This window comes from Nannospalax galili, unplaced genomic scaffold, assembly GCF_000622305.1.
Source record: "Nannospalax galili isolate Female #2095 unplaced genomic scaffold, S.galili_v1.0 scaffold53, whole genome shotgun sequence".
Lineage (NCBI taxonomy): Eukaryota > Metazoa > Chordata > Mammalia > Rodentia > Spalacidae > Nannospalax > Nannospalax galili.
In genome coordinates this window covers 1,571,521-1,586,024 of record NW_008332852.1, presented here as the reverse complement: position 1 = coordinate 1,586,024, position 14,504 = coordinate 1,571,521, and the positions used below count along the sequence as shown (strand labels likewise).

Genomic DNA, 14,504 nt, shown 5'->3' with positions numbered 1-14,504 from the left:
GTTTCTTGCAGACAACAAAAAGATGGATTTTGTTTCTTAATCCATTCACCTTGCCTGTGTCTTTTGACTGTGGAGTTCAGTCTGTCAATATTTAAAGTTATTAATGAAAGATGAGTATTGAATCCTGTCATTTTTATTTCTGTTTACATTCTTGATATCACTCTACTTTTCCGCAGTTATACCTTCATTGGATTTCTTTCCATTTGGGTATAGTCATTCCTTTCTTCAGCTCTCTGTATTGCTTCCAGAACTCTCTGAAGGGCTGGTTTTGTGGACATGAATTCCTTCAGCCTATTTATGTCATGGAAGTGTCAGGGAAGATTTTTCTGTTCCCCTTCAACTAAGATAGTTTTGCTAGGTAAAGTAATCTGGGTTGGCATCTATAATTATCTAGCACTGGGAATACTTTGGTCCAGGCTCTTCTGGCTTTCATAGTTTGCATTGAAAAGTCAGCTGTGATCCTAATGGGTTTTCCTTTATATGTGACTTGTTCTTTCTCTTTTGCAGCTTTCAATATTGTCTCTTTGTTTTGTACGTGTAGTGTTTTTACTATGGTGTGCCGTGGAGAGTTCCTTTCCTTGTCCTGTCTGTTTGGTGTTCTATATGCTTCTTGTATTTGTGTGGGCATGTCTTTATTTAATTTGGGGAAATTTTCTTCTATGATACTGTTGAAAATCTGGTCCATGCCATTATCTTGGGATTCTTCTCCTTCCTGTATGCCTATGATTTGCAAGTTTGGTCTTTTTATGGTGTCACACAATTCCTGCATATTCCATTCTTGTGATTTCTTAAATTTTTCATAATCTTTGCTTGAGTGGTCTAGTTTGTCCACTTTATCTTCCAGTCATGATACTCTATTTTCCATTTTGTTCATCCTATTGGTAAGGTTTTCTCCTGTCATTTCTAATTGGCTGACTGAGTCTTTCACTTACTTCTTCATTTCAACCTGAGTATTCCTCAATAGTTCTAACTCTTCTGAATTCATTCAGAAGTTTATCCTTACCTTCCTTCAGTTCTTTGATTTCTTTTTTTGTGTGTTCTTTAAATTCACTGGATTCTTTTATCATGTTTGTAATTGTTCTTTTGAGTTCCATGTCCTGCACTCTCTCTAGGGGGTTCTCATTGTACTCCTCTAGAGGACTATTGGTATTTGGTGGTGATATGTTATTTTGGTTTTTTCATGTTATTGTTTTTTCTCTGTGATTTTAACATGATTCTTGTGTGAGACTCAGGCCTTCAAGTTTAGGTCTGCTTCTTTTTGTGAACTTTATGTGTCTTTGTGGTTTATGTTTTGGGCATGAAAAGCTGGTTAATCTAAGCTTCTGGTTCTCTCTTTTGATTTTATATTGGAGTGGCCGGATTGCTTTTGTCTTCAGGAGTTCCCACAGAGGCCCAATTCAGATGATGGTCAGATGTTTTCAGGCTTTCTCCTAAGGTCTGGATCCCTCCAGGAATGATTTTGGCTTCAAGAATTTGGGGGTTGGACTGGCCTGGGAGCCTGGCTCAGGAAAGATGCTGGTCTAGGGCATCTGGTGGCCGTGCCATCCAGAGATGCAAAGGCAGATGGGGCGGTAACAGGGCCCAAGGACTCTTGGGGACTGCACTGAGGAGCTGGGTTGGTCCCGGAGAGAGGCCTGTGGGTAGGACAGAGGCCTGCAGCGGGTGCTGCAAGCCCAGGGAAGTTATTTATTTATTTTTATGTGTATGGGTGTTTTGCCTGCATTTATGTACCTGTACCACATGTGTGCAATACCTATGGAAGCCAGAAGAGGGTGTTGAATACCCTGGGACTGGCATTACAGATGGTTGTTAGCCACCATGTGAGTGCTGGGAACTGAGCCCTGGTTCTCTGCAAGAACATCCAGTGTTCTTAACTGCTAAGCCATCTCTCCAGTCTCATCAATTTGTGGTATTTTGTCAGTTTAAGTATTCCCTGCTGCATGCACCAAGACAATTAACAGTATATTAGGAACTCCTCCCATGTAACATTTCCTATTTCTTTTATAATATCAATTCATTTCATAAAATTATCTTGAAAATAAAGTTCAATGAATAAATAAAATACCCTTCCAAATGAGCTTACTTAAGGGCCTTATCACATTATAGTGTTATTTTAACAAAAGATTCAAAGATTTTACCTGAGAACATATTATGTGGAAGAATTTTATTTGATCAATTTCATTGAAGATTAAATACTTTCCACGAAAATATTAAATAAGAATTTTCATATAAGCCCATTTTGATAATGTCAATAGCAACTGTCTGTGTCTGAACTACATTGCAGTCACATTCCCAGGGCTTCTTCACATGGTTAATTTATTTTATCTCCTCAGCAACCCTACCTTGATTTTACTTTTTTTTTTCTTTCTTCCTTTATTTATTTATTTTTTGTGTGTGTGTCTGAGGGGGTAAGGACAGTTTCATTATGTAGCCCTAGTTAGCCTGGAACTCACTATGTAGACCAGGCTGGCCTCAAAATCACAGAGACCTCCCTACCCCCACATCTGCTTCCTGATTGCTATGACTAAAGGTGTGTGCCACCATGCCTGGCACTTGTTTATTTCTTAATCTTTGGGTTTCTAGGAACAGTAGGAACTCATAGCCTCAGGCTGGTAGATGTAAAAGTAATGATAGATTGGCATGCCTAAAAATATAGTTTTAAAGCAAAGATTGGTGTAACTGACAAGAAGTCTATAAACTGTTTAAACATAAGGAGTGTGTTTTAAAATCAGTGGTTCCCAAAGAGCTAGCTGAGAAGGGTGTGTAACAAGTGAGTCAGTCTATGGTGGGTAAAACTGCTCTCCTCACTAATGGTGGAGTCTGGGATTTTCATAGCTGTGTAGCTTATAAAGTTTTAGCAGCTACAATAAATGAATTGTAGCTAAGTAGCTGTTCAAAGAACCACAGATGCTAGTAAGTCTGAGGTCCATCATGGCCTGAGTGAGGGGCAAAGTTTTCAGCTCTTAGGGTTCCTCAGTGTATCATACTGGATGCACGTGTGTCTTTTCCCCTTTTCTCCCAGCTTTTCACATTTTATGTCCGAAGTATATATTAGTATAATTTTTGTGATCACTGTATTTATTAAATGCAGTTGTCTATGTGCTGTTTTAAACAAATGAATAAAACATTTTTATTTTCTCCAGGATATATCTCCCTAACTCAGCCCTGTGTCACTGGGTTTTAGTGTATAAAAACCTTGTTGTACTTCCAAAAATTAAATCAAATTTTACTTTAGGACAATTTCCCTAGAGTTCCTAGAGTAATACACTTGCCCTTGCACCAAGCCACCCCCGCACTTATCCTTCCAGTCATCCTGAAAACACTTGGAGCCCCAAATTCACCTGCTGTGAATGCAGGTGCTGAGGAGAAAAAGTAGCTGGTGTGGGAGAGGCCCTGGCAGTTAGCCCTGACCCTCTATCACCTCCTGTATTCATTAGAATCTCCTCCTCCAAAACTCTTTCAATAGAAAATTTAAAAAGCAAGGAAGCAAAACAGACAGGCAACTTCTTCCTGCCTTAGGTTCAAGCCTCCCAGGACTGGGATCCTTGGGGACTGAGGCAGATGATGCACAACTCTCTCCAGATCATTGCACAGAAAGGAGGAGGCCAACAGAATGTGGTGGTCTTGACACCGCAGAAGTCTATGCCTTATGAATACAAATCATATCAGAGACTTAGTTTTTTCCCCAGTTAAGTGCAAATCTCAAGACAAAGCTGCCCAAGCAATGATAAGATCAAGTCTGACAGACCAGGAACAACAATCGGCTCTTCCAACCAGTAACATAACTGCCTGGCAGTCCCTTTAAAGGAACACCAGTGAGTGCAGATGCCTTGATAGTGGGTCACTAAGTAGCAGCAAGTGCAGTGATGGTGTTGCACTGGTTACTAAGCCTGATACTTGGACCCAGGAGTCCTAGCTATGGAAGAACCAGCATCATATATTCGACACTGGTTTGGAGTTTGTACAGCCCTGCAGAACCTCATCCCAGCTCAGGCTATATGGCATTGAACTGGTGCTGTAACCAGCCTTCCAAAGGCTACCCTACTGCTCTGTCAAGCCAACTGTTTCAAGCTATGGGGAACAAAGTGAATTCCATGTATCACATTTGTGAGAAATCTCAGCAAAGACACTAAAAATGAAAGAAAAATAAACATAGCACTGGAAAGCACATTATCTGAGAGAAACAGACCACTGAACAGACAGCTTCAGCAGCACAGTAAAAAACAAAGCAAGGGACTGAACTTGAAGATCAACATTATATAATACAAATAACAATGAAAAAAAATTAAGGTTGGTAATTTAGAGGGCAAATTTTGGTGTTGTGGAGAAGAGCTTTTGTCTCTGTCCATCTAGCTGGGGGTTTGGCTACATGGATGTGAGGAAGTTTGTAGGCATAAATGAATCACTGGAGGACAGTGGAAGGCAGGGTTCTGACAGCTGGAGTTAGAAGCACAAGGAGAGGAAGGTTAGAAAAAGCCCCTTGAGTTAGACTAGAAGCACCTGGTTGTATTTACACATCGATACATAAGCAGATATGTATCTTGTCAACCTAAATAACAAACAGAAGATTCTCCCAAGATACTGAACTGAGAAGGGAAACTACTGTGCAATTTATGTGCCATGATAAACAGGGCACATATCAAAGGAGGAAAAGACAAGAAGATTTAAAAAGAAAAATAAGTAAGACTATGCAAACTGCTGTGAGTCCCAAAGTTGCCATTCATCCAAGATTACACAGGCAACTGGACAGATGTTCTTGCATCTTTTATGTACATATAAGATTGTGGTGGCCTTTTTTCAAGGTTGTGGTTCTGAGAGAAGTTTTGGTGACAGTCCTTTGAAGCAAGTGACTCCATTTGGAGTCCAAAAACATTACAATATATAAAATATATACTCTTTCGCTTTCCTCCATGAGAAAGCCTGGGGCAATAACGCCTCTGTAGTAAGAAGTACATTTGAGGTTGAAATTTTAGTTCCTAAATGCTGCTCTCCAATAAAAAGAAGCAGAATTCTTAGAGACATGGTTCACTCTATAGCTAAGGCAAAAAAATATAAATGTGATGACTAAAATAGTGTGAAATGCTAGAATTAAGGAAGTAGTCATAGAATATTGGGGTACGTCAAGAAGACACAGATATCAGCTTAAAGCAGCTCCCACTGGCCAAATCTAGAAACACGAAAAGTTATAAAATGTCATAAATAATTTGAGGACCAGATTTGTAGCTTTTTGAATGAAATAGGTATTAGTCTGTGGTGATTAAACAACTATATAAATGTGGAAGAGAACACTTTATCTTATAATAGAACTAATAATACATTTTAGAAAAGACACCATGTGACAATGATCACAGCAATATTTGATGGAGGCAAGGACCACCAATGGATACTAAATCTGGAGGATGAAAGTTACATGAGCTAGCCAGGTGTGGTGGTACACAAATATAATACCAGCACTTGGGAGGCATGAAGCAGGCTGGGCTACAGCGTGAGTTCCAGGCTAGCCTGCAAATACTTAACAGCAAAATCTTCCAAAAATCCATATAAAAGATCATTATATGCTGTGTACATCCCCATCAAATATAACATATTTACAGACACTAAAGTGGAGAAATCTGGTAGAGTCCAACTTAACTAAGTGAAGAAAGTGAGTATTTCAATCTAGGGCACAATCCCCATCTTGGGTTTACTGATCCAGCGAGAAATGCAAGCATTTTTGACCCAAATGCATGAACCATGATAAAACATCACACAGAATGGAAGGAGGGGCCACACAAAAATGGACCACTTTTCAAAAATGCCCAAGAAACCCAGCGGTTGTTTCTGACAAGAGACCAAATTTGAGACATGGCATTTACACCTCCTCACAGTGATCCTAGACCTACAAGTCTATGGTTGAAACTGGCAAGTTTGAGTATCTATGGATTAGATTTCCTGATTTTTGAGTGTCCTTGTACTTAGGAAATGCACAGTGAAACAGTAAGGGGTAAGGAGTCATCAGGCCTACAGCTCATTTTCAAGTGTGTCAGCAGTTAAGGAAATCTGAATGAAGGGCATTTGTTAGCTCTGTATTTCTTCAACTTTAATATCAGCTTGAAATTAACTCAAAGCTAAAAATAGTCCCAGACTCTGGGCCCAGGAAGGGAGCAGATTCTACCTTCTTCACATTTTACTTCCTGTCTGCGTAGACAGCCATCTCTTAAGGCTGTTAATTTGGATTCGTGGTCCACTGAAAGTTCCCTGATCAGATCCTCTGTGTCTGTAATGAGGATGTGAACCACAGCCTTCTTACTTTCAGAACTAATCTTTAGGCAATGTATGAACTACCAAAATATCCAAGGAACCATGAGACCCAGTAGACAGCACAAATCTCTAGTTTTAGGGACAGTGATGACAAAATTAATTCATACTACTGTGGATATCTGATGACCTCACTCTGACAACAGGACGAAGAGGTGATGAAATTCTGTGAGAGGCAAATTTAGGAAGTTCCAGAAAAAGGTATGAAAAAGTGGGTTTGAGTCAGAGGCGTCCATCAAGGTCCTGTGACTGTACTTTGACTTGGAGGTCAACTTTTCCACACTTGCATTGTTAATTTAATCCTATAATATCAAAAACACTCCCTTTGTAGGAGTCTAAGATTAGGCGTTTTTCAAGAACTGATTCTCAAAATCCAGTAGTGTATTTTTTTTGCCTCTTGCTGGATATTACTGAACTATAGCAATGAGGTTTGTCTTAAAGAAATGTGTCTGGAACCCTAGTTGTGTGCTCCAAACAGCCAGTATACACATGTGTAGTTTTTGTAATACTCATTGAGTGGCATTTACTTCTTATATTTTAATTCTTAATTGATATATTCAATGCTAAAATTGGAAAACACCCAGTTCTATAAACTAGAATAAATGTTCAAAGTTTTAAATCTTTATTCATTATTTAGTTTTGCTATTCACTTCAAACTTTCATTCTTTTCTCCCCTCTTATACTGTTTACTAAAATATCAGCTATATATCTTAAATTATCCTTGAGAGCTTACTATGATGCTGATGAGCTGTTTGCTTCTTTGTGTTATGAGCTAATGAGCTTTTCTTCTGAGCTGACGTATGTGTCGCTTTCTTTCATCAGATGTTCAGAGAAGTCCAACTTCTTACAAGAACAGATATTTATAAGAAAACAAGACATATTTTGGAATCTTACTCAGAAAATATACTGGCTGCTTTTGCAGTGGTGGACAATCCAATCAACATTGCACTGCAAGAAAAAATGAAGCAGAATACAGATGAAGACATGTTGAAATGTTAGTAAAGCCAAGGTGTGGGGTGAGCAGGTCTCAGCCATCTCTATAACTCAGAACACGTAAAAGAATTCTATTGTATAAAGTGAAATTCAATGAGATGTCTGGTGGGAAATAACTTTCAAATGTGTGGGGGGGGAGGGGCAAAAGCATCAGTTTAAAAAGCATACTCAATATTGTAAAACTATTTTAGCCACTAGTAGTACCTTTAATTTTATAATACAAACCACAAGGTCAAACACAGTGAAGTCATCCTCGCAGATGAACACAGAATACTCTTGTCTCTTCTGGCTGTGGCCTAGACAACAAAGCTGAAGTTTTGAATGTTGTATTAGAACATGTTGGTTAAACACAGTTTTAAATGCTGGGGAGATGGTTCAGTGGATAATGTGCTTGCTGTGCAATCATGAGGACATGAGTTCGGGCCTCCGGAACCCACACAAAAGGCAGGTGTAGTGACTGTCTGTAATCCCAGCACTTGGGGAGGTAGATCCAGGGGATACCCAGGGCAGTCTGGCTAGCCAGACTAGCTGGATGAGCAAACTCCAGGCACAGCAAGAGTCTGTGCCTCAATAAATAAAGTGGTGAGCAATGCAGGAAGACCCACCATGTCAACTATGGGCACACACACACATACACACATACACGCTCATGCACGCATGCATGCACAATCACATAGATCCACAAATGTAAACATGCATCCACATGCACACACAACACATACACATACAAAAAAAACGGTTGTGAAATACTTTTAAGAAAATTTGCTATTCTCAGTGGAAGGAAATAATAATTTTAAAAGATATTTTAATACTATTTAATACTAGCTTTCCTTACGTTTAGGAAAAAATTTTTTTTTTACTTGAGTATGCTTGTTTTGACAGATATGAAGATGACAGCCATGTGTTTACTCCTCCCAGATGTTTTTGGGGATGATCCTAGCCTTTTTGTTATTGTGAATGAGAGGGTAAGTGGTATGCCAATGGCCATTGGTTCCTCATTTTATACCTTCATAGAATTATTTAAAAGGTGAGTGGTCTATTTTGAAACACTTAAAATTATGCAACAGTGCAACAACCTCATTTACTGTAACAGAGTGGCCAAGTTCAGTATGCTTTATTATTTACCTATGTTCTGTATCATGGGGTAGTGACACCGTTTTTCTCTTTAGGTGCATGTGTCCACGCCCGTGTTAGAAGTTAAAAACCCTTTCAACATCGACATCTGTGAGTTTTCTCTATACCTGGACAAGGAGAAGCTCGCTAAGGTGGATGACTGTGTCACAGCCCTGGCTGCCCTTGTGGCCACCTTTCATGTATTTGGGATTGAGTGTCCAAGAAGACTGTCCCAAACCCTCAACTTCCTAGAGACATTGATCTTTGATGTGCAGAATCTCTATTTTCCTTTTCTGAAAGAAAAGGAAATACGATTTCAATCTCCAAGTCAGCTGAAGCTTTATAAACAACTGAAAATTGATTTAGGGTTGCAGTAGAGGTAGGTACTACAAAACCATGTTGTATCAAATGCTAATGAATTTTAATGCCTCCATCTTTACACTTACAATGCTTAAAGTTCTTTGTGAAATTCTGTAATAAAATACAATTTAAGAGTTCTGAATTTGATCTGAGTTCATTGAATCCACAGCCAAGGTTATATTCTCAAGGGTGCCAGTTTTTTAAAGACTATATATGAGGTATAACCTTTCCAATTACAGTACAGCCTTCAATTTAACTCACTGTGATGACTTAAAAACATCTTGAACTTGAATACTTTGAAAAGGGGTACATACTTTTCAGTTCTCTAAGTCCAGAAGACTTTCCTGGCCTGAGGCATTTTGGTTTCCTTCAATCACATATTGAGAACAAGGGCAGCCTCAATCCTGAGGTATCCTTGCTGTTAACCCATCTTAATGGTATGGGATCGGCACCTGTGTCATCTTCCATCATTCCCTCCCTAGAGACTCCAGGCATGGTTCATGGTCACTGCCCCAAATCACTTGTTGGAAATATGTTCTTTCAAAATAATGGTGGGGCAAGTACTTCTGGGTCTAACAAGATACAGTGTACTTGCTCTTTCCTGAAGAATTCCACAAGAAAAACTAAAACAAGTTTTAAAGTGTGCCTTGATATTGTCATTAAAATCTCAGTGTTGGGGCTGGAGAGATGGCTCAGTGGTTAAGAGCAGTGGCTGCTCTCGCAGAACTGGGTTTGGTTCCCAGCACCTACATGGTCGCTAACAACCATCTGTAACTTGTTCTGGGGGATCTGAAGCCCCCTTTTGGCCACTGTGGGCATTGCATGAACAGGTGCACTAACAAAAAGGCAAAACACACTTAAAAGAAAAACAAGTATCAGTGTTACTTATTAGTTCTGAAAGATGGAAAATGTTGCTTTGGAGACTGGACTGAGATTTAAATGTGTTAATACTTGCATCACAATGGGATAAGCATTTTATGAATTATTCCATCAAGTGAAGTTTTTAAGAAAGCTTAAAATTTTATTTTTTGCCTTTCCCTAGAATATAGTTAATTCCTTAGAAGCTTTTATTATCCAAATTACCTCCGCCAACTACATTTTAAAAATTTCACAATTTCTTAAATTTGGATTTGCCAATTTCTGAAGTGCTCCTTTTCCTACAGGCCCACAGTCTCTGTGCTTGAAATTCGATGTCAGCTTCTCTCAGACTCTGCAGGTGGTGGGGTGGAGTTACAGGGTGACTGCAGGGCAGCTGAGTTCCAAACATGACAAGGGCATTTGTTGATGCGGCAGATTCATGTCTGCACTGTTCTCATAATGTATCTCTGAACCTGATTGGTACTGCCACTTGGCAAACATCCAACTTTCCTTGACTTCCTTCCATACACTATTTTCTTTGGGGTTTAAGTTCACAGAACCTAGGGGATGTGAATGGCTGTCTATGATAAATATGGATGTGTCACACAGGTTTCATTTGCCCTGTTCAGTGCTTTACATCTCCTAGAAATGCCTTTGATGTACAGTTACTATCCATTCCACATTTGCATCCTTCCCTTTTGTCTTATCCTAAGCCTGCTTCTATTACTTCAGGGATTTCTCATCAGTCCTCCCTATTTCCTCCTTTAAAAGCTACTACATTCTATGATAAATATGGATGTGTCACACAGGTTTCATTTGCCCTGTTCAGTGCTTTACATCTCCTAGAAATGCCTTTGATGTACAGTTACTATCCATTCCACATTTGCATCCTTCCCTTTTGTCTTATCCTAAGCCTGCTTCTATTACTTCAGGGATTTCTCATCAGTCCTCCCTATTTCCTCCTTTAAAAGCTACTACCCAGTGATGGAACAGTGCTTGAGGTACAATGATTACTATGCCACTTGAGAATGTGTAGTGAGTGCCTTTCCTCTAACACAGAACACTATGCTGCTTCAAAGTGAAAGCTGTTGCTAAGAATTACATCTCTCTCTCATTACAACATATATTTTAAATTAGGAAGAAAAATTTAAATTTGGATGAAATCTACTTGAGCTAACTTTAATTTTTGAATATTTTTGTTGCTTATATCACCTGCATATACTGACAAAAGTACTAAATGCTACAGATTCATTAGATCATTGTTGTTTTCCTTCCTTCATGGAGGGGTGTGTGTGTGGTTTGTATCTTGTACACATTTGTGTGTGGAAGACTGTGGGGTGGAGATATATATATAATGTCTTCCTCTTACTCTCCACATTGGTTTTTGAGGCAGGGCCTTTCTCTAAACCTAGAGCTCATCAGTCACTGAGTTTCAGGTATCCAACTACCTCTGCCTCCTCAGCACAGGTGTTACAGATGTACCTGGCTTTTACATGGGTGCTATGGATCCAAACTCAGGGCTTCATGTTTGTGCAACAGGCACTTTTCCATCTGAGGCATCTCTCCAGTCCCTGTGTTGTCTTTCTGATTGCTGCTGCTGCTGCTGCTTCTTTCTTTTTCCTCCTCCTCCTCCTTCCTCTTCTTCTTCTTATCATTTATTATTATTGTAGTGTTGTGGATCAAACCCACACTTTTCAAATGATAGACAAGTGCTCTAAGACTAATTACAACACAGCCTTGCATAAATTTTGTTTGATGTGCTACTGTTGCTGTTTTTCCCACCTCTCCAATTTGATAACTTTCCTTAAAAATCATACATATATAAAAAGGAATCTGTAATTAAGACTTTATTTCATCCATATTACATGTAACAAGTGCAAGTTAATGTACAAATACTGAAGACAAAAAAAAGGGAAAACAAAACAACAATAAAAAGCTTATTTAGCAGATTCATGCAAAGGAATGAATTGGACGCTGCAGATGTCACGGACCCTGTTTTACCTTGAATCATGACAAATGCAAAGGACTGATAATAAACTTCCATTATGGCACATCAGAAAAAATTAAACTACAGAAAAAGGTGAAACTTTCTTCAGAATTTCGACAACATGCTCCCAAACCTTCTATTTTTGAAGCAGTCCTTGAATAAATGTCTAATCTTGGAATTAGAAAGTACATCAAAAGACTGACAAAATAATTTACCTTTTCCCTTAGAAGTGCATGCTTACAAAAGAAACACTGCCAGCTAACAGTTTATAAATAACCAAGGGCTTTCATTTAAAGTGCATCCAAATGCTTATAAATCAAGGCATAGGAAAATGAATCTACAATGGAGGTTCTTGAATAGTTGCTTTGGGAATCATTTTCCCGACCCGTGAGTGCTTGCAACTTTGTGCCTGCTGGTGTTACTCCTTCACACCACTTGTATTCAGAAAGGTCTAAACACTGGCTCTCCAGCCCACCCTGAAGAAATTCTTTGGGTGTGGAGGAACTGTGAGATCTGAGGTGGGAGCGCTTAAATGATAAGTGTTTCCATCAATAGGATGAGTCTTTTTCTGTTACAGCACCACAGTTACTTCCATGTCATTTACAGAGAAGCCCCTAATAATCTCATAAACTGTTCAAGCTCCTTACAAACATTCCCTGGAACATAACTACACAATCTTCTGATGCCACCTGACTCCTGTAAACACACGGGCACCATGATGTCTGAGACTGATGCCGCTCAAATATACTACTTCATTTACTTAGGTGTATATATTTTATTTTTCAATTCCATTCTTTTATATACACTTTTTTGGTAATTATAGTAAAGATGCTGGTGAAAAGTAATTTGTTTGACATTTCATAAATGCGTGCAAAAGTAAAAACACTGACTCAGAAAAAAGTAGTATTTACAACTTTCAGCCCCAACAAATGATGACACGCAGTTAGGCAATATTATGACTTTTAAAGTCATTCTTAGAATAATGCTGCAATTCGAAATATGGCACAGAACAAACAATACCGATTAACAGTCTTATTGGCTAAGCTTAGCCAGGTTTTGATGAATTTGGTTAAGTTGAAATTCAATTATATAAAAAGGTTTCTGAAAGTACTGAAAAAAGAAAGCGTACATGAAAGAGGATCCAACAATGTTTACAAAATGCCCAAAGTTCTTATTCTGCCCTCCCCATCCATAAATAATGACGCCCCCCTTCCCCACCCTCCTCCCACTTCAAAAAGATTTACAAAGATAAATTTAGCTCAGTGAACAGAACCAAAAGATGACTGTTGTTAGACAGTACTGGTAAGAAGCTCAAGCATTTTCATAAGAATTCATATATATTGTCTCTGGAGGAATATAAATAATCCGACAGTGTTGCTCCTTTGAGTTTTGGAGAATTCTCACGTAGGAGTTAGAACCATCCTTGTGCTTTGAATAAAACGTGATGAGCTTTAAAGCAGAATATTGATGGTACTCGCAATTCACCATCTTCAAAGTTCATTGTGAGAGTTCTTCTCTGCAGCTTTGAACATCAGAATAGAATTGAAAATTTTGAGAGCTGGGCCCAGCTTAATGCTCATAATTTTTACAATGTCTGTTTGGGTCATGAGTAAAAATGCTTCTCCATCAATTTGCTGAAATAGAGAGAAACAAAAGGATGTGGATTAACCAGATGCAGTGTTGTGGGAAATATCCAAGAGTAAATTATCAGCTGACTTTTACACATTATTTGAGACACTTTCTCACTAAAGCTGATCTTTTATACAAATGGCCACTGAGCCCCAGGAGCTGACCATCTCTGCCTCCTGGTGCTGGAGCTACAGACACAAGTTAACATGCTTGACATTTTAGATGAGATAGGGATGTGACCCGAGTCCTCGTGTTTGCACAGAGGCACTTTGTCTACTGAGTCATTTCCCCAGCCCCAAACCTTGGAATTACTTTGAATTAGGTGCTGAGTAGAGGTGTATGTATCATGCTAGGTTTAAGATTTGTTTTTATATCATTTTATGTCTGAATGGTTTGCCTATATGCATGTATACCATGTGTTTGACTGATGTCCATGGAGACCAGAAGTGTCAGATCCCAAGGAACAGGAACTTGAGTACCATGTATGTGCTGGGAACCTGACCCATGTCCTCTACAAAAGCAGCACGTGTTCTCAGCTGAGCCATCTCTCCAGCCTCCATGGGAGATTTTTTTAATGAGAGAAGACAATAAGGCTTGTGGACATAAAAGAAGCTGTGCAAAGAACCAGTTATATATAAATACTTAAAAAAATAGCCTTCTACCATGAGAAGGAAAAAAAATGAGAAAAATAGTATCTATGTCTGGCATGACCATAATTAACTTTCATATATAAGGGAGAAACAATGAACAGTATGGTTAGAAGATGATGAAGTGACATCAAAAGCCAGACTTTGGGCTGTTTCTTCCACTATCTGGGTAATTGTAAGAAAGGTCCTCCTCTTTCTGGGCCTTTTCTAACATGAAAAGCCTACACTTGCAGAATAGTCTAGTTTAGTGGGGGTGACCAATGGGGTAGATTTTTTATATGACTTTCAGTCTTTAGGGAGTTACAGGCTTAAGACACATTACTTTATTTCCCCTTCAATTTTCCTACACTGCACAAAAAGTAGAACACACCTTGTTTTCAGCTTTAGAGTAATTAGAAACTTTGACTGCAATGTATGGTGTGAAAGAGTTGAATTGTGTCTTCTGCAAATTCATATGCTGATGTCCTAAACCCTAGTGCCTCAGAAGTGAACTTATTTGGAAATAATGTCATTGCAGCGGTTAAGATAAGGTAATACACGGTAGGGTGGGTCTCTAGTCCAGGAGGAATAGCATCCACAAAAAGGGAGGAAAAAGGTAAATTGAGGCATAAAGACAGATA

The 14,504-nt window shown here is 38.9% G+C and overlaps 2 protein-coding genes across 10 annotated transcripts in view; one reads left to right on the top strand and one right to left on the bottom strand.

Moving 5' to 3' along the window:
* Samd3 (sterile alpha motif domain containing 3) overlaps nucleotides 1–8,780 on the top strand; it is a 52,057-nt gene extending 43,277 nt beyond the window's left edge. Inside the window, exons 8-10 of the mRNA XM_008827823.1 lie at nucleotides 7,120–7,291; nucleotides 8,173–8,255; nucleotides 8,460–8,780. Coding sequence (XP_008826045.1) covers nucleotides 7,120–7,291; nucleotides 8,173–8,255; nucleotides 8,460–8,780 — 576 coding nt within the window. The remainder of the gene's footprint in view (nucleotides 1–7,119; nucleotides 7,292–8,172; nucleotides 8,256–8,459) is intronic.
* Nucleotides 8,781–11,445: 2,665 nt separating this feature from the next.
* The window catches only part of L3mbtl3 (L3MBTL histone methyl-lysine binding protein 3), a 129,842-nt gene continuing 126,783 nt past the window's right edge, over nucleotides 11,446–14,504 (bottom strand). For all 9 annotated transcript variants that reach the window (XM_029560971.1, XM_029560973.1, XM_029560970.1 and 6 more), the window contains one exon: nucleotides 11,446–13,242. In XM_029560971.1, the coding sequence (XP_029416831.1) occupies nucleotides 13,099–13,242 (144 nt within the window). In that variant the 3' untranslated portion in view covers nucleotides 11,446–13,098. The remainder of the gene's footprint in view (nucleotides 13,243–14,504) is intronic.